The following is a 25,832-nucleotide window of genomic DNA, read 5'->3' on the forward strand; positions in this document are numbered from 1 at the left end:
CACCTATTTCCATAATGTATTGTCATTTATAACTTCTGACAGTTGTGCCACATTTTCCACATTACTTAGAAACCAAGCACAGTAATTTTAGGTTTGGTACTAGAAATTGGTTTTCTAAAGAAAAGATAACCCTAACTTTCTTAGTCAGTGCCAGCTAACTCATGAAAGATGACTTAGTTTCCATGCACTACTTTTCAATATAAAAGCAACTTCTTTTCAAAATATTTATGATTTTAACAAATTTTGATCAGGTTTTTAATCATAATTCTTCCTTGAGCCAATATATTCCAGAATTTTAGAGTTAGGGCCAAAGAGTACAATGTAGAATAAAGAGCACTGGAGTATGAGCTTACTCCAGACTACATATGACTTTAAGTAAGTCAATTTACTTCTCTGGGTCTGTTTTGCCCTAAAAAGAGTGAGTTCAGTAGCTTCCAAACATTTTTGTTTTTAGCAGAAGTATCTCTTTTCTAATATGTCACATGGAAATTCAATATTTTAAAAACCTGGTAAGAGGAGAACTCTTCTGGATAGGGAGTTCAGATCCCCACCCACTCAGCATGCTCCTCAGTCCCCCCAGTTTCAGATACCCATGAAATATGTCTGAGGAACAAAATGTAAAAGCCAAAAATGAACCCTTTCATGTCTCTTCAAACTCTAAAAGTCGAGGATTTCATGAATTTTATGCTTCACATCATTAGTCATTAGAGAAATTAAAATTTCAATGAACTATCACTGTACACCTATCAGAACAGCTTTAAAAAAATAATACCAAGTATCGGTGAGGATGTGGAACAACTGGAATTCACATATTGCCTGTGGGAATGCAAAATAGTACAGCCACTTTGGAAAAGTCTGGTGGTTTCTTACAAGGGTAAACATATGCTTATATACAAACAGCAACTCCATTTCTATGTATTTACCCAAGTGAAATGAAAACCTATGTTTATATAAAAACTTATATGTAAATACCTTTTGCAGCTTTATTCATAATTGCCAAAAATGGAAACAATTCAAATGTCTATCAATTGGTTAATGGATAAACAAATTGTGATATATCCATAAAACGGAATACTACTCCATAATGAAAACGAACAAACTTCATGCACTAACATATATGAATGAATCTCAAAAGCATCATGCTTACACTGAAAACCACAAAACACTGTTAAAAAAATTAAAGATCTAAATAAGCAGAAAGACATCCTATGTTCGTGAATCAGTTTTAATATTTGTAAGAGATAGCAATACTCCCCAAATTGACCCATAGATTCAGTACAATTCCTATCAAAATTCCACCTGGCTTTTTTGCAGATATGGACAAGGTGATTCTAAAATTTACCTTGAAATGCAATGGACTAAGAATAGCCAAAATTATCATGAAAAATAACAAAGTTGGCAGACTCTTACTTCCTAATTTTGAAACTTACCACAACGCTAAAGTAATCCAGACAGAGCGGTACTGGTATAAACATAGACAAATGAATGGAATACATCAATGCAACAGAATTGAGTCCAGAAATAAATCCATACATTTATGGTCAACTGATCTTCAACAAAAGGGACCATGACAATTTGATTGGGAAAGAACAGTCTTTCCAACCCATGGTGCTGGACAACTTGATAGCAATATGTAAAAGTATAAATTTGGACGCCTACCTCACAGCAAAAATTATACAAAAATGAACTCAAAGTGGACCATACACCTAATGTAAGAGCTAACACTACAAAACTCATTAGAAAATACAGGAATAAGTCTTCTTGACCTTGGGTTAGGCAGTGATTTCTTAGATATGACACCAAAAGCACAAGCAATGAAAAACAAGATTGATAAATTGAACTTCATCAAAATTAAAACCTGTGCTTCAAAAGATACTATCAAGAAAATGAAAAGACAACCCACAGAATAGGAGAAAATATCTATAAATCATCTTTAGTAGTCCCCCCTTAACCATGGTTTCACTTTTTGTGGTTTCAGTTACCCATGGTGAACCATGGTCCATGGTCAAAAATATCTGGAAAATTCCAAATATAAAAAATTTGTTTTAAATGGCATGCCATTCTGAATAGTGTGATGAAATCTCACTCCATCCTGCTCTGAGCTGCCTGGGATATGTATGAATCATCCTTTTGTCCAGCATATCTATGCTGTATATTCAGTACAATAAGATATTTTGAGAGAGAGACACCACATTCACGTACGATTTATTACAGTATATTGTTCTGATTCCTCTTTTATTATTAGCTATTGTTAACCTCTTGCTGTGCCTAATTTATAAACTTTATCATAGGTATGTATGTATAGGAAAAAACATAGTATACATAAGGTTCAGTAGTATCTGTGGTTTCACGCATCCACTGGGGGCCTTGGAACGTATCCCCAGCAGACAAAGGGGGACTACTCTAGCCGATAAAGGACTTGTATCCAGAATGCATAATGAACTCATACAACTCAATAACACAAAGACAAATAATCCATTTGAAAAATGGACAAAAGGTTTGAATAGACATTTTTCAAAAGATACACAAATAGCTATTAGGTTGATGCAAAAGTAATTGAGGTTTAAAAGGTTAAAAATAATTGCAAAAACCGCAATTATTTTTGCACCAACCTAATAATAAGCACATGAAAAGCTGATCAACATCTCCAATCATTAGGAAAATGAAACTCAAAACTGCAGTGAGATACTACTTCACACCCACAGAATGGCTATAATCAAAAAGACAAATAAGATTGGTGAGGACGCAGAGAAATTGGAGTTCTCATGCAGCCACTTTGGAAAACTGGCAATTCCTCAAACGTTAAACATCAAGTTACCATATGACCCAACAATTCCACTCCTAGGAATCTATCCAAGAAAAATAAAAACAAATTTTCACGCAAAACTTGTTGTAGTCATTTGCAATTATGGACGTTTTCTATTAAATAAGTAGGATTAAATAAAAGAATGCACATAAAGTGTTTATCACAGAGCCCAAAGACAGAAGTACTCAATAAAATTTTTAAATAGATCAATCAATACATATTACAATAAAAATATATAATATGGACATATCAAATAACTCTCTACAACACAATAATGGCACCGTGTTATGATATGCATAATGTGTCAGTCAGTACATTCATTTTAATTATAATCATGTCAGAGAAACATTATAAGGAGAGGAACAGAGAATCATAAAAAAAAAAAGGATACAAGAAAAAAACCACTAAGGTATTTCTAAACCCTTAATTTGTCTTTTTATCATACTATAATTGACTTTATTTTACTTTTCAAATGTCATGTCAAAACTTATCTACTTATAAATAATCCTATATAATTTTGAAAGGTAACTGCATCCTAATCAAGTGAGAAACTTTCTACAGTCATTCCGAACCATAAACCCTAACTAAATATAATTAAGATATTTGTTCAGGAAAACTAATCGCTTTTTAAAAACTTTTTATTATAATTAGACTTACAAGAAGTTGTAAAAATAGTATAAAGATGTCTCATATATCCTTCCCTCAGCTTCCCCCAATGGCAACATCCTTATGTAACTATAGTACATTATCCAAACCAAGAAACTGATGTGTAACTTGAGATATAATTCACATCATAAGATTACCATTTCAAAGTGTACAATTCAGTGGTTTTAATTATATTCCTAGAGTTGTGCATTCATCACAACCACCTTTTAAAGTCACCATAATATAACTCTGAAGACCAGAAAATCTATGTGCTCATTTTTCAAATCTGTTTAGCTAAAATCAGAGGTAACTTTACATTTGCATCATTAATAATCCTCTTTATCAGAGGTAACACTTTCATTGATGTTCATCTACAATCAACCTTTACTGAGCCCCTAGGTAAGACCTTACATACTAATCGTATAAAAATATGCCCTTCAACCAGTTCACAGTCTAGAGAGAGGCAGACCTGGAAGTAAATATTGACATTTCACTGTGGTAAGTGCTATCATAAGGTCCCCCAAGGCACAGCCCAGCAACACTGGGGAGGGAGTCTACTCTGGAATTAGAAGGTGATGAGAGAGGCTGATGATTGCTTCAGCAGGAAAAAATGCATATGCAGGATGATAGGAGACAAAGCTGAAAGACTGTTTATTGAGTGGGCAAGAGGAAAAGCTTAAAGGATTTTAAAAAGAGAAATGTTCAGAGTTGCATTTTGGAAGCATGGAAAGGTAGGATGGGCCCACTGCTCCTCCACATGAGGGGAAAACCTAGGCCATTTGGACCTCACATCTGGCAAACACAAATGGAGAGCCAGGGAAGGCAATGTAGGAGGCTCTGATGTCTGTCACCACTGAGACTACAGTAGGAAGAAGACTGAATTCACTGAGATTCCTATCATACCGTGTCTCCCCGAAAATAAGACCTAGTCTGACCATCAGCTCTAATGCGTCTTTTGGAGCAAAAATTAATATAAGACCTGTTCTTATTTTAATAAAAGACCAGGTATAATATAATATTATACCGGGTCTTATGTAATATTGTATAAGACTGAGTCTTATACAATATAAGACTGGATCTTATACGATATAAGACTGGGTCTTACATTAATTTTTGCTCTAAAAGATGCATTAGAGCTGATGGTCTGGCTAGGTCTTATTTTCAGGGAAACGTGATACCTTAAAAACACCTGAGCCCTTGTGGCTTCTTGGAAGTTCCCATCTCATCCCACCTGCAAGAAGAAGCCTGACAGAATGAGGAGTGGATTCAGCTTGTCATGCTCCAGTAGGATCCTGCTGGTCATTAAAATATTGAAATATTTCTCTACCAGTCGGCAAATAGCCACTGCCCTGAGAGGTTTTTCCTCTCTTCCTTGGGACTACCCCAACCCCACCTCCCATGATTCAGCACTAGTAGTATCCGGCCCAGCAGAAGGCCCTAGAACCAGCTCCAGTGTGCTCTAGCAGTCTTGGTCAGTGAGATATTACTGTGACTCATTGATTGTTGAATATTTTAAATATCACTCCCACATGAGGACCAAGCCCGAGAGCTCCTTTAAATTGTTAAGCCTCTACTATCACACACATTTGCCACAACAAAAAATAGATCTCCAAAATCCTTTCCTTATCCCCAATCTGTTTCTCCAGATTCTGACCAAGTATTTCTGCTTATGGGTCATCTTGCTCCATCATCACTGTTTCTCTGATTTTGATCTTTTGTTGATCCCTTCAATTATTTTCAGTCTCTCTCCAGTTTCACTAAACTTCAACTGTCCAAAGTAAAGACTTTGGTGGCCATGGGCAAGAGGCCCCACCATGTCCACCCAATCCCTGGGTACCAGACCTAAAGTCTTGGTAGACATAAAGTCTCATTAGGTCTATTTATCCATTAAGAAATAATTGCAAAAAAGTACACAGAAAATTCTAAACATAGAACACTCAGTCCAGCCCCAAGTTGTCACTTTATGCAATCCAGGTATTTGTACTGTCTCAAGCTCCAATTCATTAAAATATACAACATTCTTGTGTTAAGTTATGAATTTAAAGGACACATATCACATTATGCTCTAGTGAATATTTACATACAGTATGACTGAATCTTTTTTAACACCTCCCACCACCACCACCAAAATAAGGTGTGACAATCACACAAAGAATTTGACCATAAACAGAGGTATAACTTAGTGCTATGGCTGTTAGAAACTGATATGAGATTACATTAAAGGAGCAACCCAAAGCGTAAATTAGCATAAAACAAATGTGATAATATGAATAGAAGAGCTACTGTTTCAGAAAAAATGGTAAGAAACCAAACTGTGGAATTCAGGAAAAGAAGAGAAAGTTTTTCCACTTCTGTCATTTTCTTTCAACCAGAAACAAGAGGTATTTTATGTGAGAGATATTATTAGTAGGAATAGGCCATAATATTTTATAATGACCCACTAAAAAATCTAATTTGCAGCAAGACAATATAATATCGGTCTCTCAAAAATAATCAGATGTGCAGTGTATCCAATATTAAAAATTGGAATATGGGTAATGTGTGTTTTCCTTTACCATAAAGATTAGAAAATAATTCTTAGATGTTTTTTCTGTACTGTGGCTATTCATTTAAATAAGCCTATCTAAATTATCCTAGGTGTATTTAAAAATAAGCAATGAGAGTGTGATTTTTCTATCAGCTGAGCTGCTTATGAAATCTGACATTGCAACAATTGGTTAAGGATCTTGTCCTGCAGCTGCATGAAGGAAATCCCCATTCACATTTTTAAAACCTATTTCACGTGTATTGGAATCTAACACTGGGCACAGATTAAAGAAGTTGCATTGTAGTACTAGAACTACCTTATGTTTTCATCAGATTTTTCTCTCTCAGCCAAATTTCTTGGAGTGGTTCCCAAAAATGCTGATGGGATATTCTACTGTACTGATGAGTGTGTGAAACTGCAGGCTCAATATGACTTGTAACAACATCCCAAACATCACTGCCTATCCATGGAGTCCTCTGACCCACAAACTTCCAATTCCATAGTAACTGGGGGTGGGGTGGGGGGTTTTAGATTTTTCCAGAGATGAAAATCTGAAAGAGGGCAGGCTGGATGTCTTCTCCAGCCTTGATTGCCCCTTGAAATACTTGAGATCTTTAGGTAAAGTGATTAATTCTGTTTCCCTGTGTTGTGATCAATATTATCTGCTTGGCTCATGTCTGAGAAAATAAGAACCTTAGTGGCACCTCTTGCCTCGAGTTTTTAGAATACTGTAGGACTCCTAAAGCCAACTCTTCCACTTAGGTGTCCTCAAAATAAGTCTAGGGCCCAGACTAGAGGCCTTTGAGTTAAATTAGACTACAGAGAAAGAAGGCTCTGCACCTGCCTGGAGGCAAAGGATAATTTTCCTAACTACAGAATGCCTATGTGGAGTACCAGGCTATGAGGGTTCACAATGATTTGGCTTTTTTCCTACTACAAGTTCAGTGAAAGTGGCCAGACATTTGAGTGTGCCCTGGGGCATGCTGTTTTGATGTACCACTATTTCTTTCAGGTCTTGGGCCTATGAGTCTTTGCTAATTTATCTGGCTCCCATAATACCACTTCACAGCAAGCCTCCTTAATCTCTCCAACAAAGTAGAGAGCCTGAATTGTCAGTCATTCCCCTATTCATCAGTCTTTAGACTACCCCTTCTTTTTCTCCTTTTCCAGAGCAAAATAACCTATTAGCATTGGAATTCTGCCAAACATTGATTGCCCAAATGCCAAACAGTGCTTTCTTGGAGGCTCCCATCCCCAAAGCTCTAGTCTGGCATTGTGTTGAGGGCTAAAAGTGCACCCTGTGTAGGGCTGGGAACTTGGGAGCTGGCAGGCATGGGCTCACTGGGGAATCCAAAGAAGCACTCCTCCGTCCTCTAGAAAAGCTATTTTTGGTGGCCACTTAGGTTTGGGAACAGAGATGCTGAACTGTGCCTTTTAGGGCTCCACAGGTCACATTTCTTAACTGTTAATGCACAGTTTAGTTGGCACTGTATCAGTCAAAGGATTTTCAAACATCAGCTAAACGTTAGAAATTGATACCCTCTGTTTTTGGTCAGATAAGTAAACTGATGCCAGAGATGAGGTCTCCTGGAGATAAAATTCACATGTAGTTGCTGCAGTCACAGAATTAAGATTGATGTCTGAATCTACCTGTTCTTTATATGGTGCTTTGTAAAGAATCTTAATGTGTGTTACACAGTTTTAGAATTAGAGTTAATTAAACGTCCGCTTTATGCTCTTAGTATTAGTTTAGACTTACTCCTCTGAACATGAGAATGATTGAAATTTGCTGACAGTCATTTTTCCTGGGCAAGTAGATTTCTGTAGTTTGACTCAACTGTACCAGAGTAAGTCAGATAAACAATAATAAAGACTAAATATATTTGGTTTTATATTTTTAGTTTTTCTACCTAAAAGTAGCCTGCTATTACCTCAGCCTGGAATGCCCTTTATCCATCCCCCACAGCCCACTTTCTGCTTTGGCTCTCTCGTGACCTAGTTCAAATCTCACCTCCTTTGAGAATTATTTAATTTTGAGTCCCCCACATTTGTATCACCACAGCATATCTCCTTGTTTTAGCCCTAATTCTAGGTTGTTTTGTAGTTTGCTATCTACGTGTTTGCAATCCCTGAGCCAATGTGGGTCTTTACTCTTCCAGTGCTTTAAGTTGTGAAGATTTCCTTGAAAAACAATTCACAAATATAAAATAATCATATTGTTTTTTTAGGTCAAGGAAGACAAAAATAAAACTAACCAATAAATACAAGAGCACCGGATTGGAATTATGACCCACTGTAGAATCTGTAGAACTCTGTCCATTTGAAGATAGGTATGCATATCTGCAAATAACCTAACTTTTACCTTACAAGTGTAGAGATTCAGTTATGGCTATTATGAAGAAAATCAAGTTAGAAATGTGAGATTGATTCTTGGCTTCTCCTTCTCCCTCACCTTTTATATCCAGTCAATCAACAAGGCTCATCAATTTTATCTACTAAATATCTGTATAACCCAGTAGTAGTGATTCTCAAACCTTAGCACGCATAAGACTCACCTGACAGACTTGTTAAAACAGATTGCTCAGCTCCATCCTCCAAGTTTGATTCCCTAAGTCTGCAGTGTGGCCAAGAATTTGAATTTCTAACAAGTACCCAGGTGAAACTGAACCATACTTTGAGAACCACTGCTTTAACCCATTTCCTACGCTATTCTCCTTGCTTTTAACAAGGTTCACAGTTTCTACAAAAGGAAAAGAGAGTTATGACACAGTAAGATGACTCTAATCAGGCATAATAGCTAGGTTTGGTCCTCATCTTGAATGGTTTCTCTTGGTGGACAGTGGTTGTCTGAGGTTTTGAAATGATCCTTAACATATAGGAATGCATCCTAAAGCATTTCTGGAGTAGTCTAGAGTGTCTCTAAATATGGACCAGCAGATGAGGTCATCGTTATGCTGGGAGTCAGAAGTAGAGGAGGGGAATGAAGGCTATAATCACTATCAAAGGGGTGTTTTCTGTAGACAAGTGAATGGAGCTATTGTACACAAACTCAGTGGTTGCCAAGCATGTGGCCTAATTATTTTGCCTGTATGAGCATGGCACAGAAGGATCTCCTTAGAGGGCTTGATTCACACAAGTTGTGTTTAGTTTGACGTTAGCAAGCAAAAGCCTGGAGAATTTGAACCTAAGAGTGTTTACAAGTTCCTGCCTTCCAAATCTAGGATGTGATACAATTAAATTGGAAAGACCACAAAACTAAAACACCATCCTTAGAAATAGTACAGCAATTACAAGTGAAAGACCAATGCAAGGTCCCTATCTTATTCAAAATATTGACAATATATGTGGGGACCTCGGGAGGTAAGAGGTCCATAATTTAAAAAGGTGAAAGATTCGTACGATCTGAAGAGAAACCAGAATACAGGAGGTCCATAATTTAAATCTAGGGGTTGGCCTCCCAGAGAAACTCCTCTCCCTAATCTATCTTTGGTTCTATCTATATTTAAAATGTTTGTAAAAGTTCATAAAGTTGTATTCGTGACCAGGGTCTAGAATATTAAAGGAATGGAAGACTCAACTAGGATGGACACATGACAAGGTGTTTTGCTAGCTTAGGGGAAACAACATTCATTCTGCAAGACAGGGCTGGAGGTGTTTTAGTACTCTTCAAATTCTCAGCAGCATGAGAAAACCATTAAGGTGGCTGGCCTGAGCCCCAAGGGTCAAAGGCTAGGAAACAGAGGGGCAAGAACTGCCACCTGGCCTCCAGGAGAGCAGCACCCTCCTTCTTGAGCACCATGTATATTAGATAGAGAAGCTGTAAGGTTGCTGCCAATCCTGCACGATAGTCACATTTGTTGTACAGGCTCTGGTGAGGCACAACTGAGGAAAAGTGACCCCCCCAAGAGACTAAAGAAACAGGGTCTGCAGAGTCAAACAGAATGTTACAAATGAGGCTATGGGAGAGAAGATGAAGTCAGCTTAAAATAGACATAACTAGAAACAGGTTGGGAAGTATGGCTCACTTCCTGTTGGGGCAAAAGGTTAGAAAATAAGGCTGTGGGGAGATCGTTTTAGGTGTAATGTCTTAATTCTGCCAGACCTCTAATGCTCTACAAAGCACTGTACTGCACAATATTCATTTGACCTAAGCCTTCTAAACCTGCAACGATGAGGGGAAAAGAAGCACCTGAAAGGCTTGAAATCCTAAGAGACAAACCAAAATATCATAGGAGCTATAGACTGGAGCTCTACTAATTCAACAAAGGATAACTGTTGTTAGAAAAGATAAATCACAGTCCGGAAAATAAATGCCCCTCTAAAGCCAAAGACTTGGTAGGACAGCAAAGCAAGGTAGAAGGAAAGCAGACCTGACCTCTTGAAATTTAAAGAATAGTTCCAATGAAGAATCCAGTCATTCAGCCTTGGATTTTACAATTTCATTGAGATTTCTCAGAAATCATTTTAAGAGAACCTACAGCTTAAGTAAAACATTTCTCAGTTCCATTTTTGATTTACATAGAATAAGGCACGATGTAAGTATAGTATATTACTGTTTAAATATCCCTTATTATTTTTAATGATATCAGCAAGTTATCAGAGGCTGTAAAGGCTCCATAAAATAGCACATTTACATACTGTATTTCTCACCAGGGAGAGGGGTTGCAAAGCAAATGGTTTGGAAATGGGTGGGTTTGAACTATAAAAGCACTATACGGTTGTTAGAAAATGTTTGTTTTCAGGCATAAGAAATTTTAGTGTTGAAGTTAACAGCAATCAGGCAGCACAAACAAATCAGAACACCTATTTATTGAACTATATAACTATGTAAAGCACTGAACTAGGTACTATAATTCTTAGGGCTTAAGATTTATAGCTTTCTCTTACTCTTCTATAAATTCTAAAGTATAATCTACCAGAAAATAAAGTTCTTAAAATAATCCAAAATATTTTAATATAGTAATTACTATATCATTGGTAAATTGCTTCTGAAATTAATACCTTGCTTCTTCTTATTTGGGGGTTACACATTGTAATACCTATACATAAACCACTATAAACGTGTAACAAAAATGACTACTTCTCGTCTTTAAGTTGTCTGATTTTATTTTAGCAAACATTTTTTTTAAAGTGTGATATTAATGATAGCACAGACATGATAAACAAGTCTCTGGACCATGTAACAAACAGAAGACTCAAAAACCAAGTGCCTTTTATTTTACACTATGTTGAATTGCCACATCTAGCATATTCATGCCAACCGTTTAATAGAATGCAAATTCATACAAATACCCTTGAGTGAAATCTACTGTGGTGCCTGCTTTATAGGTTTCTCTTGGATGCCGCTGACACTTCCTTAAACGGCTTTTTCAAACAGAAAAAGAATGAGAATAAAAATATACATCTAGAATTTACCTTCTGTACTAAAAAGGCTGATTTGCATTCATTTTATATAATAAATGTTTTATTAGACACATTAAGAAACAATACAAATGCTGTTAGGATTCTAGGCTAATTTTGGAACTATCTTAGTTTCAAGAATTAGCCTAATTGACTTGTTACTGTAACAGATCCTGAGAGAGCATAATTACTTTTTAAAATAAAGTTTTTTTAAAAACACAGTATTCATGAAAATACAACAGTTTTATGTTTTTCTCTGTGAATAAAATTATCCTAATTCTCTAACAACATCTCTTTTGAATTAATAAAACCAAGGATTCCACTTAGCAAATATGAAGAGGTAGTTCTTAGAAAAGACAAATCATAGTCCAGGCCATAAATGTCCCTCTAAAGTCAAAGATTTTAGGATAGAAGGATAGAAGGAAAGCAAACCTGAACTCTTGAACTTTAAAGAATAGTTCCAATGAAGAATCCAGTCATCCCAGGCTTGGATTTTACAATTTCACTGAGATTTATCAGAAATCATTTTAAAGAAACTTACAGGTTAAGTAAAACATTTCTCAATTCCACTTTTGCATAGAATAAGGCACTTATATTACTCTGTTTAAATGTTCCTTGTTATTTGTAAGGATATTTCCAAATAATTTTCTCTTTACTATGAAATAAGTATTCATATTCCCATTTTATAGATGAGGAAATTAAGGTAAGACAGGTAAAGTGACTCAGGGAGCCAGAATGGATAGAGGGAACAAAGACGGGACTTAGAGACCAAAGAACCAGGGTTTAAATATAACACAGCCACCTGCTAGCCTGGAGCAAGTCCCTTCATCTGGGCCTTGCACTTGTAAAATGAGGATAATACTACCATCTAACTCTCAAATAGTTGATGTAAGGCATAGGCAAAGCACCTAGCAGAAAGCCTAGTTCATAGTTAGCCATTCAACAAACATCAGCTCTCCCACCAATCCACAATTCCATGGTACAATGCGTATAATGCTGTTGTGAGGTAAATGAGATAATGTAACACAGGTAGAGTGCCAGCAAGTACATGCGGAATACACGTTCTCTCCCCTAATATTCCCTCCCTTATCCTAGGTCCCACAGTTGTCCAGTGGCTGAGCCACAATCAAATCCAAACCTTAGTTCTACTATAGAACTGCCTCAGTGCACATACAGCTTATGATACCCTATGTAACTGCAAAAGCTAATTTAACCTAGCTGTTTAATCAGATGTTATTTTAATATGTTCCCAGTAAAATCAAATTCATTTCTAGGGTAGCTCTACTTTTCAGTGATCACAAAAGTAATTAATATTTCTGACTTGAAAATACATATTTTTCAATACATATTTCTACTGGCATTTCTGCAATATATATTCTTAATATTTTATAAACTATTATAACTCAAAAGATAGTTAAAAATCTATTCCTTAGGATATCATATGCTTAAGTATTTACATGACTCCATTTGACATACTGAATTCAAAGATATTCAGTAGCCTTTTCATTTTTCCTATTTTCTCCCAAATAAAATAACAAAGGTAGTAAATGTCATAAGTAAACATAGATATGCATAAATGAAACAGATGTGTGAAAAATATGGACCAGATCTGCATTTATGAGACAATGACCTTCAAAACTGGCAGGGAGCTGTTAACAATGTTCTTCACAGGGGAGCAATTATACTACAACCCTCCTATGTATATGTACTTTCATTTCTCGAGGTCTACAAATAAATTTGCATATCAGAAAGAATAAAAGAATAGTCTGGTAACTGTGGCAACCTTCACTGAGAGGGCATAAGGCATTTTCATCACCTTAATCATCACATCCTAAATGCCAGATCAGTGTAACTGATGCCAATATGAAAGGCTAGGCCAATTCTTTGACAGAATTTCCTACAACTGAAATTTACCAAATGTGGCTATTAGGACTCTAACCCAGTGATACATTTCTGATTCTGTAATACCCTAAGTGGTCCCTAATTAACTCAAGAAGCACTGAAATCTTTCTCAAATAGATACATTATTTAAACAAAAACATGGCATACGATACTTTAAAGACAAAGTTCAAATTATTACCAAAATTTTAAAAAAATATACAGTACTGCAATTCCTAAGATGTTGGAAATGTCGCTTTTAACCTAATGAGTAGCTCACAGTTTCTTTCAATATTGATTTAAAGACCCCGTGCCCAGTAGCTGACAAATAAGCATGTGCGCGCACACACAGACAGAAATGTATAAGGAGAAAAGTTGGTAAGAAAAACTCAATCTCCAATGCTCAAACAAGCCATATGCACAAAATACTGATTTCACACAAGATACTGTCTTTTCTTACATTTCCTCACATGGGTGAAAACAAAAGTAATTCACAATAGTGGTGTCCCAAAATGACAATATTCCATATACTTTAGAATTCTAGTGTTTAGATTTCATGCTAGAATCCCAATGCACAATCATTAACATGTCTAGACAGTAGACACTTACTACAGTATGGTCATGTTACCAAGCTAAATTGTTTAACTTTATTTTTAATTTTTCTAAATTCTTACAACATTAAATTGTAATAATGTAAAAAAAGACCATCAGGGGAAAAACACAACAATAGTAGAATACAGCAAGCTTAAATCCAGGAAGTCCTGCTTAACTTAAAAAATATTTTGTCATGGTAATAATAAAACCTACCCATAACTATAACAGCAATCAACCAAACTTAAAGGTTCCACTAAGTGGACAAAATAACCAGTTACCTTATTGTGATACCTTAAAACCACAAGGTTATCACTGGTGGAGTGGTGATGTGAATTGTTTCATTTGTACTCTACATCTTGGCAAAAGTTAATGACCCACCCTGGAAATTTTATGTCACCATATGTATACTCCAAAAGTATTTTACATCTCATGAAGTCTAAATCTCAATTGTGTAAATGCTTTAAGTTTTAAAACAAAGGGATAAATATTAATACTTTAAAAGCTCTAGACAATGTATTCGAATGAAAATGTCAACTCAGTTTTCTCCTCCACCACTAAAAAAACAAAAAAAAAAACCCCTGTATATGACACATAAAGGTACAAAAGAAACAAAAAGTAGTATGCCACTTTTTCAGTAAGGAAATAATACATAACATCTCTATCATATTCAACTACAAAAATCCTTTCACTTGATGGCTAGCATCTTTACGACTGCTTAATCTGTATTTAAACGGCGTTAAAAAGAGATTTTTGTTCTCTTTCTCTACCCTCATGGATCTTTGGCAGCAGTCAGCACTTATGTCCAGAGCTGGTTTGGGTGGGGGCGGGGGGGATGGTAGAAAAGGGAAAGTGGAGAGAAGATTGAACTGAGCACCGAGTCAGCAGAGAGCAGCTGCTCCCATACAATACCCAGCGTCTTTCTCACACATCGCTATTTTCCGCTATTGAGCACTGTCAGCAAAAAACAAATAGAGGGTTGGGGGGAGGCAGGGAGACAAAGAGAGTACGACCCAGGCCGACAGTTTTTGTCTGCCACATCTGAGGCGAGAAGCCCTCTCTGGTTTCTTGGTGCTAATAGGGATCAGGTGAGACCCCTCCGGGTCCAACTCAATTTGCTTCTCCAGAAAGAACAGTTTCTGGCATTGAGCGCAGGATCCTTCCCGCAGCTGAACTAAACACCGGAGCACTATCAATGTTTTCTATCTCTGACTTTATAAAGGAGGAAAGAGGGTTGGGACTGCATTCCTGGGAAAGACTACTACTGACGTGCCACACAGCAGTAGTGAAGGGACATAAGCCAGAGGTTTGTAAAAATCCCTTCAAAAATACCAGAAACGCTGTGCAGCATTATCGTATTGTTGGCGTTTTTTTTAAGTCACAGATTGTTTCTCGCCACTGTCAACCCTCAAATCGCTGGGACTTGTTGCTAAATCTTCACCTCACGCCCCCTCCCCCCCCCCGAATTGCCCAAATAGAATAAGATTTGGGGAGCGAACAGAGGGAGGGGGGCCTAAATTTGTAAAGCCCGGAGGGCTGGCTGGGCTCCCTTCAATAGGCCACTCTTCATGGGCTGCGCGTTCAGTTCTACCTTCGGAGAGCTCTGACTCACAAATGCTGGGGGGTGCGGGGGATTATGACATACACCATTATCATCCCAACCAAAGAGACAAGAAAAGCCTGCTAGCGGACCTTGCCGGGCCGAGCAGCCAAAGCCTGCGCCCCGCGACGGGGCGGCCGGGGAAAGAGCTTGCAGCCCTGCCCACCTCTCCCCGGACGCTCGCCGAAGGTACCACCCACCCGGGCGGACTCCAGGAGCCAGGATGGAGCGCCCTCACCTTGGAGAGAGCAGGGAACGAGTTGGGGCTCCGGGACACACGAACTCACCCCGCAGCGGCGCCAAGCGCCCTGCGCCCGGCCCCGGACAGGGTCTCTGGCGAAGGCGCCCTGCACCCGGGCCGTCCTCCGCAGCCAGCGGCGGACAAAGCACTGGGGTGTGGGGCGACCCCCGGGCGGCGGCCGCGGACCAAGTTGGCCAGACTAGGGGGACAAGGGGGTCCCGCGGGCGGGTTGGCGCGGCACTGACCTGGATGGTGCAGGTGTACTCGCTGTCGTCCAGCAGCCGCACAGTGCAGCTGTACTCGCGCTCCAGGCTCCTGCTGCTGCCGCTCATCAACCTGCTCAGCATCTTCCCGCCCGCCCGCCCCCGGGAGACGCGGCGGCTCTGCGGACCCTGGACCAGGCGCCCTTCAACCCGGCAGCTCCGCGCCGACCCTGGGCACCTGCACCATCACCCCAGCCCGGTCGCCGCCGCTGACTCCTGCTGGCCCCGCTCCTCCTTCTCCTCCTCCTTCCCCGTCACCGCCTCCCCCAACCCGGAGCAAGCGCCGCGCTCTCTCTCTTCAATGCCCCAACGCCGGTGCCCAGCTCGTGGGGCGGAGCCTCGGCCGGAGGGGGCCCAATGGGGGTCAGCGCGGCGGAACCGAGTGACAGACGGTACAGCCAATCGAAATAGCGCACTGGGATGACCGACAAGTTGAAAAAGCAATCACGGGAAAGCAATCAGACCGAGCCAAATCGGACCAGCCCTCTGGCATCCCAAATGAGGGGCTCTTCTGCTCCCTGCGGTTCCTACAAATGCTATTTCCCGTCCCCCGAGCCAGGTGTAAACACCCGGCTGGATTGGCGCCTGCTGTTTGTAATATATTAGGGCTCTGTTTTAGAGACTAAATTCTACACTCTGCAACGCCGCGGTTCCCGCCCTCTCAGGAGCCGGGGCGGTGCGAGATCACAATCCCTGCACCTGCAGAATGCAGGCTCTGGTCTAGGCGGTTGCCCCCACCTGCGCTCTACCCCAGGTCGGGCCCGACAGCCTCTCTGCGCTAGCCCTCTTATTTTGGAGAACATCTGTTTTACAGGAGCTACTTAAGAAAAAGCTGCAGGATTCGCAGAGGTTCTTAAGCACCCGTGTTTAACCCCTAGAAAATCCTCCACTCCAACACCCTTTGCCTCCTTTTATTTTCAGAAGACAAAAGGAAGAGACTGAGGCATGCTTCTTCAGCCGGTATGGAGCAGAGGAAGCTATGGATCATTTCCTTGCACCTTCAGAACTGGAATTATGTCTTCAGACTTCATCAACAAAACACAAAGAAAAAAATTGTCTCCTGTTGTGGGGACAAAACCCCAAAAAACAGTTTCCAGGCTCTCGGCCTCACATAGAAAGGTGCTGGCTCGGGTAGTAAATGGCCATCAACTGTGATCAGATGGCCAGCAGCTGTGGCTAGTTGGCCGTCAGCTGTAACCCGTAGGCCATTGGCCACTAATATAACTGCTGTGGCTACGCTAGCGGGAAAGGAATGAGGGCTAGCAAGAAGATGGTGGCTGGCAAGCGCGGACTGCTGTTAGGCAGATTATATAGATCCTGCTTCCTGTGTCTCCAGCCCAGCCGCCAGCGAGAATATATTGGTTTGACTCCCCTACTTATGGCTCCATGGGTGTTCCTTTTTGGCCTTACCGTGTCCTGCGTTCTTTGGCGGGGAGTGGGACCAGAGACCCTGCACGACAAATGGCGCAGCGAGCAGGGTTCCCTGCGTGACACATGGCGTAGTCGGCAGGATACGGTGCTGGCCAAAGCTTTCCGAAGGGCAGTGGAGCAGTTTGTGCGTATGAAAGCTCAGTCTGAGGAAGACCAGGAGGAGCAGCTGCCGGAGAGCTCGATTCCCGTGGAGGGGTGGAAAGATGAGGATGGTTCCCCAACCAGCAGAGGCCGGAGAAAGCGGAGAAAGCGAAGGTTGTTGCCGCCCTGTGGGCTGGGAACTGCTTGCTGAGGCAGCCCGGATGCAGGACTTTTAGTCCCAGGAGGAAATGCTTGCTGAGTCCTCCATGGGAGATGAGGGTGAGGTCAAGGTCATCCCTCACCCCCAGGACAGCCCTGGCAGATGACTATGGACTATGGGGAATTGCCTTCCATCCCTAATTTATTGGACGCTTGACTGTTTGGGAACATACCACCATGTAGTGGGACTGGCGAGAATGTTTGCTTTTGTGTCTTGACTGGCCGCCATTGAAAATATGTAAGCACCTTGATGTGAGCCGCTGTTGTTCCAGCACAGTACCCCGAGAGGCCCAGAGAGAGAGTGGCAGTGCCCTGAGGCCCTGGCTGTGTCCAGGAAGTCTGGCTGTGTCCAGAGAGTGGCAGTGCCCTGAGAGCCCTGGCTGTGTCCAGGAAGTCTGGCTGTGTCCAGAGAGAGTGGCAGTGCCCTGAGAGGCCCTGGCTGTGTCCAGGAAGTCTGGCTGTGTCCAGAGAGAGTGGCAGTGCCCTGAGAAACTCTGGCTGTGCCCGGGGAGACAGGTGGTACCCTAAGAAGCCCAGGAAGTCTGGCTGTGTCCAGAAGTACTGGGGTGGTGCCCTGAGAAACCCTGGCTGTGCCCGGGGAGACTGGTGGTACCTTAAGAAGCCCAGGAAGTCTGGCTGTGCCCAGAAGTACTGGTGGTGCCCTGAGAAACCCTGGCTGTGCCCAGAGAGCCTGGCTGTGTTCAGGATAGTGCATTCACCTCCAGGCTCCTCGCACAGGGACCCTCGCGGAAGACACTTGTCGCATAGATTGTGAGGCGAGACCCTGTAGGGGTGGAGTGTGGGGACAAAACCCCAAAAAACAGTTTCCAGGCTCTCGGCCTCACATAGAAAGGTGCTGGCTCGGGTAGTAAATGGCCATCAACTGTGATCAGATGGCCAGCAGCTGTGGCTAGTTGGCCGTCAGCTGTAACCCGTAGGCCATTGGCCACTAATATAACTGCTGTGGCTACGCTAGCGGGAAAGGAATGAGGGCTAGCAAGAAGATGGTGGCTGGCAAGCGCGGACTGCTGTTAGGCAGATTATATAGATCCTGCTTCCTGTGTCTCCAGCCCAGCCGCCAGCGAGAATATATTGGTTTGACTCCCCTACTTATGGCTCCATGGGTGTTCCTTTTTGGCCTTACCGTGTCCTGCGTTCTTTGGCGGGGAGTGGGACCAGAGACCCTGCACGACACCTGTCCTCTGTGCCCCCACGTCTAAAAACCTCATGTTTTTTACGAAATTTGATGGAAGGAAATGTTATAAAAAAATCTTTATCAACACAGAACAGTAATGCTGTAATAAGCATATTAACTGAAAAATAATGAAATCTGCATAATTTCCTATTATTTTCATAATTTACTCTGTACTTACTTATTTACCGCACATAAAAATGAAAGCCTGGGGGCAGCCCATTAGCTTAATTGGTTAGAACACAGGTGTTCTTAACAACAATGTTGTGGTTAGATCCCCACGTGGACCACCGTGAGCTGTGCTCTCCACAACTAGATTGAAACAACTACTTGACTTGGAGCTGATGGGTCCTGCAAAAACACACTTAAAATAAATCAGTTTTTTTTAAAAAAGAAATGAAATGAAACCCTATATTAACCTAGAAAAACATCCGACCTTTAAAGCATGCTTCTTCGCTAGTGTCTTTGGATTTCAGTATTTCTTCCAATTTATGTGCTTAGAACCAACCCCCACTTTCAGTTATCACCTAAGTAACCTGGATTGCTCTCCTTATAAGCTGCATTCTCCCTATGGCATTCAATAGCTGTAAGAGGAGGTTCCTCTTGTCAATGCAATCCTGGAGGAGTTAGTTAAGAAACTAGAACCAGTGAGTCAAGTAGTCTAGCCATAAAACCAGGTGTCAGCTGAGCTACTCTGTAGCTCCAGCAGGTAGCCTGGTGGCTGCAACATAATAGGTATTCAATAAAGGTCTGTTAAGTCATGTAAATGGAATTTATAATTAATTTCAGGAAGGTCTTGAAGACAAGTGAAATTATTAATATGCTGAAGTGATATTCTGTAATGCTCAACTTTGTTTTGTAGATGAAAGAAGATAATGGAAGACGTCAGACAGGCAGAACTTTTGTTGAAAGAAAAGTTGTGATTCGTTTCAGAATCTACAAGAGCAAGAAAAAAATATCTCAGAAGCTAGAAGAAGGCCTGAAATGTGATGGTAGGGACGTGTCTCTAACAGGTTATGTAAATAAGCAGCTGTTAGAATAAAAACGCAAAGCACCATGAATCCAGAGAAGCTCTAAGGAACTGAATGCAATCTATTTTTCAAAGTACGACTATAGATGAAATGAACAGGAATGAAATTGTAGCTTCTGTATACGAATGCTTAGCCTAAGAAAATCATGTTTTAGGTGCTCACCTCATTGAAAGACCAGTTAGATATTCATCTATGCTTACTCATATCCATAAAAAGCTTCCAAATCTCCCTTACTCTCTGATACAGAACATTTTGTTAAGAAAACAGAGGATGGACAAATAATAGAAGAAAAGCAAGAATCAATCAGTTTTTGGTTAGCTGTATGCCTCTATAAGGCTCAAGAGCAGAAGCCTTCAGGCTTCTAAAAAGAAAAGGCTCATATAAAATCAAACTGAGGAATACTTTGTTTACCTTTGTTTCTCTGTGGAGCAGGGGGCCCAGGATAGAAAGAGTTTGTTCGATAAAAGCCCTCATGTACCCTTGAGAATCAGATTGTCATAGCTTTAATGAGTTTTTTAGTATAAAAGAGGCCATATTTAAAATGAAACTCCCAACTACAATGGCTCTGAGTCCCACCTTCCAATTTATCAAGATGTCAGTCCTCTCTAGAGTTTCCCTCTTGTCTCTACTACCGTGGAGTCCCCAGGGGAGGTACTGTCACCCACATATGCCTGAAATAACTATTACTGCCTCTGCTTCAGATGTCCCATACCCTGATGTTTTGGGACATTGAGCTGTCTCCAGCTCAAAGCAAGCATTCAGCATTGCTTTGGGATTTGGCAGGAAGGGGCTCTGCCCTCTCTTCACCAGATTACAAACAAAAGCCATTCTCCTCAAGGTCTCCTCACAGCACAGCTAAGACCACTGTTTTGTATAACAATATTAGAAAGGAAAAATAATGCCGAGTAACCTGCAGGTATGACATGGCTCTCAAAGCCCTTATGGACTAGATACAGGCCTGCCTTACTGTCGACTTCCAGCCTGGGTCCATATGGCTGAAGATAGTTCTCCTCTCCATCAAGAGTTTCCCTGACCATGTCTTGGGCTTCACAGCCCAACCACTGTGAAGCTGAGAAGAAAACAACTCTCCTCAACCAGTATAAGGTCCACTTTCAACATCCCATTTTCTGTCCCACGTGCTGCCTCTTTCTAGGAAGGCCGATCATGGGAATATCTACTCCTTTAAAGGAAACCCCACCCTCCATCCCCATGGGTGTGATCTTGCCCTCTGACCCAACTGGGCTACCCCTTAGGACATCAGTATATTTCTCACAGAGATTGAGTTATTCAGTCTTTAGGTACAGATCCAGGTAGACCCTCACCAAAGCCAGTCCAGTCCCTTTGCATAATTACTTCTCTGATAAACAGTGAGGATCATGCCTATCCTTGCTTTCCTGTATTCTTTAAACTGCAGCTTCTATTCTCCAAAGAGCAAGAACTCAAACAAAGACATTCATATCTCCACAGAAACAATATATTGACACATATATTGTCTAAATCTACAGAGAGGAGAAACAGTCTGTTCTCTTCTGCATCAATCTCTGCAAAGGCAGTGCTGCTGCTCCACACAAAGATTTGCATATCCAAATAGAGCACTCTGTCTCTCAGTCTAAAGCAGCTACATTCAGGTTAATGGGTACTTTATAGTTTTCCAAGAATAACAAATGTATACTTACTTCAATATGAGTGGTTCAACAATTCCCGTAGTTTTCCCAGAGCAATCTACCTCTGAAGAAATGGTTGTCTTCTCCTTGATCAGGACAGAACACCACCTTACAGTTTAAGAGACAGCTTGCCTTCTACCAATCCTTAGGATTTTCAGTTTAGCCCCCATTATACTTTGAAGTATTCTTTATGTGGAAATATAAGCAGTGCGTGTGCTTTTTTTATACCAAACTACAAACATTTATTGAACATTTACTATATGTTAGGCATATACTCTGTGACAGCTTTCTAGAATACATAAGACATAGCCCAAAGAATAGGGGAAAAGGAAACGTACAAACAAAGAAGTTCACAATCTAGGAGAGAGTGTTAGATGTGTGTACAATTAGCCATAACACAACACATGGAGCATGAGCGAGGTGCTATAGAAGAACAAATGGTATAATTATTTAAACATGGGAGACAGTAAGGCCTTACAGGGAAGGTATTTGAGTTGGGCCCTAAGGAATGGAGTAGTATCATGATGGGTGCAGAAAGTAGGAGACTGATATGAGGTGAAGAGTGACGTTTTAAGTAGAGGAAATAGCATGAGCAAAAACACAGAAGCACAAATGTATATAGCATGTTCCAGAAATTGCAAGTATTCCTGTATGGATAGCATATGGGGTGCATTGGCAGAAGAGATGAACTGAGGCCAGATCATATAGGACCTTCAATGCCATGCTTAGGAATGTAGGCTCTGTTGTACAGACATCGGGGGTGGGCATACGACATTTTAAAGCAGAGAAGTGATAGGATGGATCTGTTTGGAAACATCATTTTGATAACAGTGTGAATGACTAAATTAGAGCAAGATGAGATTATTTATTGGAGTAAAAATGCATTCTGAAAACAATAGAGTGTCTTTAATGAGGCATCAGAAGCATTTATAATAGGTCTCTCAGATGTCGTTGACAGGCTTTATTATATTCTCCAATTATGGTTCATTTTCCCTATATTTCCAGCTAGTCTTCAGCCATTGTTTTAGGAACAAAATGTATATGAAATGAAACAAATTAATTCATTTATTCAAAAAAATTATTGCCAGTCTACTATGTGCAAGTCCCTATGCCAGGTGCTGAGAGAATTCAAAGATGAATAAAACATACTTTCAACCCTCATAGAATTTACAGGCCCATGCAATCTGCAAAATTACTTCAATAATATTTATTAAGTATTCAGTTTATGTAGATTAATATTCAGTGCACATTGGTTAAGAAAAAGATATTAAGGGGAAAGGCAGAAAAGATATGAGACATAGCCCAAAGAATATAGGCAAAGAAATATGTAAACAATAGAAAATCAGAACAGCCCATACTTCTTGATTAATAGTGTCAATTGACAACTTGTTCTGCAAAATGAGATCATTAACATTATACACTCTTCTACACTCCATACTACAATTCCCAATTTTTGTGGTTTATATTATTTCTATTTTGTCAGGGTTTATAATATTTACAGTTTTGGGCAACCATATTTCCTTTAGTTGTTAAGTCTCACTTCTGTAATCACATGGGTTCAGTGTTTACCACCTGTCCTTTTATCCTAGCATCATCATTCCTGGGTTTTTTATTTTTATTCACATCCTGGTAAGTGGGAATTATTTGCTAAGCAGTTTGTTCAAGAATGGCTAAGGCCATGTTCCCTGAGTGCTTTATTGTCTGCCTGTTGCCTTTATTCTTGAACAAATCCTTGAATAGAAATACTACTTGTGGTTCACACTTCCTTTCCCTCAGAATTTTGTAGCCATGGCTCCTCTGTTTTTTTTTTCTTGATATTTGCTATGGAGAAGTCTGAGATGAGTCAAAATTTTTCCCCTATAGGCGATTTTCTTTTCTTTCAAGATGCCTGAAGGATCTATATATTTAGCACTGAAGTTCAAGAATCAGAATATATCTCTATGTTAATTGTTCTGAATCAATTTTCCTTTGTGTAAAATGGGTGGCTTTTTGTACAATAGCTTTTATTATTTTTGAATTTGATGGGTTCTCTCCCTCTGGGACACTAATTAGCCCGATATTGAATCGTATTTGACTATATCTTTCATTTCTTTTAAATTCTTAAATCTCTATGCCTTTTTCCTCTCTACTCATTGTGATTATCCCAAGTCTTTTCTCCATGCCATTAACCTGCCAAGTCTATTTTGTTCCTTGCTGTTGAAATTTATTTCTATCATCTGTAATGTTATTATTTTAGTTCTTAATCATTCTATTGTTTTAATGTCTCAACTTGTATCTCTTATTTTATTCAATATTATTTCTTACTGTTTTTTTTTTTTTAGCACAAAATATGCTTCTATTCTCTGGGTTGTGACAAAGAGTCTCTCCTTGACCAAACATTAGTCAAACTCCTCTGAATCCTCTTCCCAACTAAGTCTCAACTTCTGGACTTTTTTCCATCTTTTAGATTTTTGTCTGTCCTTGGATCACCCAATTTTAGCAAGAATCCTGTTAAGTCAGTTTAGCCAGAATCCCGCAAACTCAATATCTGATCACCCTTAATATCTTACCAAACTCTTCATTCCCCAACATCTCCCAGGTGATGTCAGATCACCTTGGCCTGTCTTTAGCAAGAATCTTTTTAGATTGGTTTAGCAAGAATTGCTCCTGATCCTTAATGTTTCCTTTTAGTCATTTTCCATCCACAGATACATACACTGCCCCCATCCCCACCCTGTTCCTTAGCTACGCATTCCTACTTTTCCTTGTTATATTAAGAATCGAGCCCAGTTCTATACTGAACTGAGGTCTCTTTTCCCCTATTGCAATAGTCTTTTTGAATAAAATCTGTTTTTAACCACTTGAACTACTGTCCAGTTCAAGTTTCTTTAACAGTTGTTTTTGTCTAAAATGAGATTTTTCACCTGTCTTTCAAAAATCATGTTTCTTTCCACCATGTTTGAATGATAGTCATGTCGTTATATTTCATCAGTTCATGCTTCAGACTTTCCATTTTCTCTGATATGTACCAGTTTATCTTCCCCCAGGTTAAGAATTTAAAGTTGTTCTCTAACGATATTCTCTAACATGAGGATTCAGGACAAGGGGAAGAAAGGAGAGAAGCTGGGAGAGTGTTGCTCTTATTAGCATTGCTCTCTTGTGAAATTCAGCTCAATGGCCTAGCTCAGCCCAATCTAACCAGCCAGAAATATATTATACTCTTGTGTAATGTGTTTTAGTCGTTCTGCTCAGCCTAGTAACCTGAGAAATGGAAAGCTCTGGAGGCCCTCATTGTCTCTGCTGAGGTCCTGTGGTGGTATATGGAGGCTTCTATTTTAAAACAATTGTCTCATATTTCCTCATTTCTCCAGCCTCCCCATGGTTGCTTATCTACACCTTCAGAAGTCTTCTTCACAAGTTAGTGAAGGAATAAGGGTGAATCCTCAGAATGTTGTCAACTCCCCCCAGACTCTTTTCCTCTCAATCTGCTTCTGAGGAGAAGGAGCAGGGTGAGGAGTCATCGTCCCTTACTACACCAGAATATTCTGCTCTTTTTCTTGACCACTTTTTTTTTTTTAACATTTTATGTATGTGTAAGGTTTCATCCTGGTGAATTTTGGGCTTTGTTAATGCATTTTTGTTTTTATTGTTCATTTCATTAGGTATTGGTGGGTAGAAAATTGATAACCCTGCCTAATTCTTCTATACTTACTCAGAAGTTTATCATCTAAGCTCACCTAGGTTTAAAGTAGTTGCTAACCAAAGATATTGTCACAAAGATGTTCAAATAGAAAAGAAAGGAAAAATAAACATTGCACAGTGCACATGCTAATTATTCAGTAAATGTCCTCGGAATTAATTTTAACATTTCCTTGGACACAATTCAGTCAATTAAAACTGCAAATAATTATTATATCTTATTATTTCATTTTTTCCATTTTGGTACTGAGGGAGCTCTCACTCTGCCAGAAAATCTGCTGGGTATTTTATACATATTACCTAATTGAATCTTTTCAACACTATGGCGAAGTTGTGCTATTGTTATCATTCCCATTTTATGGATGAGGAACTTTCAGTGTAGTGTTGTAAGAATACAGCAATCAAGAGGCAAAACCAGGACTCATGTATCCAAGTGCCAAAGACTGTGCTTTTAACAACTACATTACATAACCTTCTTTTTAAGGAATTTAGTGGAAAGAACATTGAAGTTGAAATTAGAAGATTTGAATACAAGCCCCAGATCCAACATTATATGCTATGTAATCTTGGCAAGTCATTTGAACT

The 25,832-nt window shown here is 39.9% G+C and overlaps 1 protein-coding gene across 3 annotated transcripts in view; it reads right to left on the bottom strand.

Annotated features, from left to right (window-relative positions):
• The window catches only part of FRMD5 (FERM domain containing 5), a 279,150-nt gene extending 262,878 nt beyond the window's left edge, over positions 1 to 16,272 (bottom strand). Inside the window, exon 1 of one of the 3 annotated variants that reach the window (XM_081049366.1) lies at positions 15,934 to 16,272. In XM_081049366.1, the coding sequence (XP_080905492.1) occupies positions 15,934 to 16,035 (102 nt within the window). In that variant the 5' untranslated portion in view covers positions 16,036 to 16,272. The remainder of the gene's footprint in view (positions 1 to 15,933) is intronic. The other 2 variants (XM_081049363.1, XM_081049368.1) reach the window with 2 other exon arrangements.
• Positions 16,273 to 25,832: the final 9,560 nt, after the last annotated feature.

The sequence above is a fragment of the Rhinolophus hipposideros genome, assembly GCF_964194185.1.
Source record: "Rhinolophus hipposideros genome assembly, chromosome: 5".
NCBI lineage: Eukaryota > Metazoa > Chordata > Mammalia > Chiroptera > Rhinolophidae > Rhinolophus > Rhinolophus hipposideros.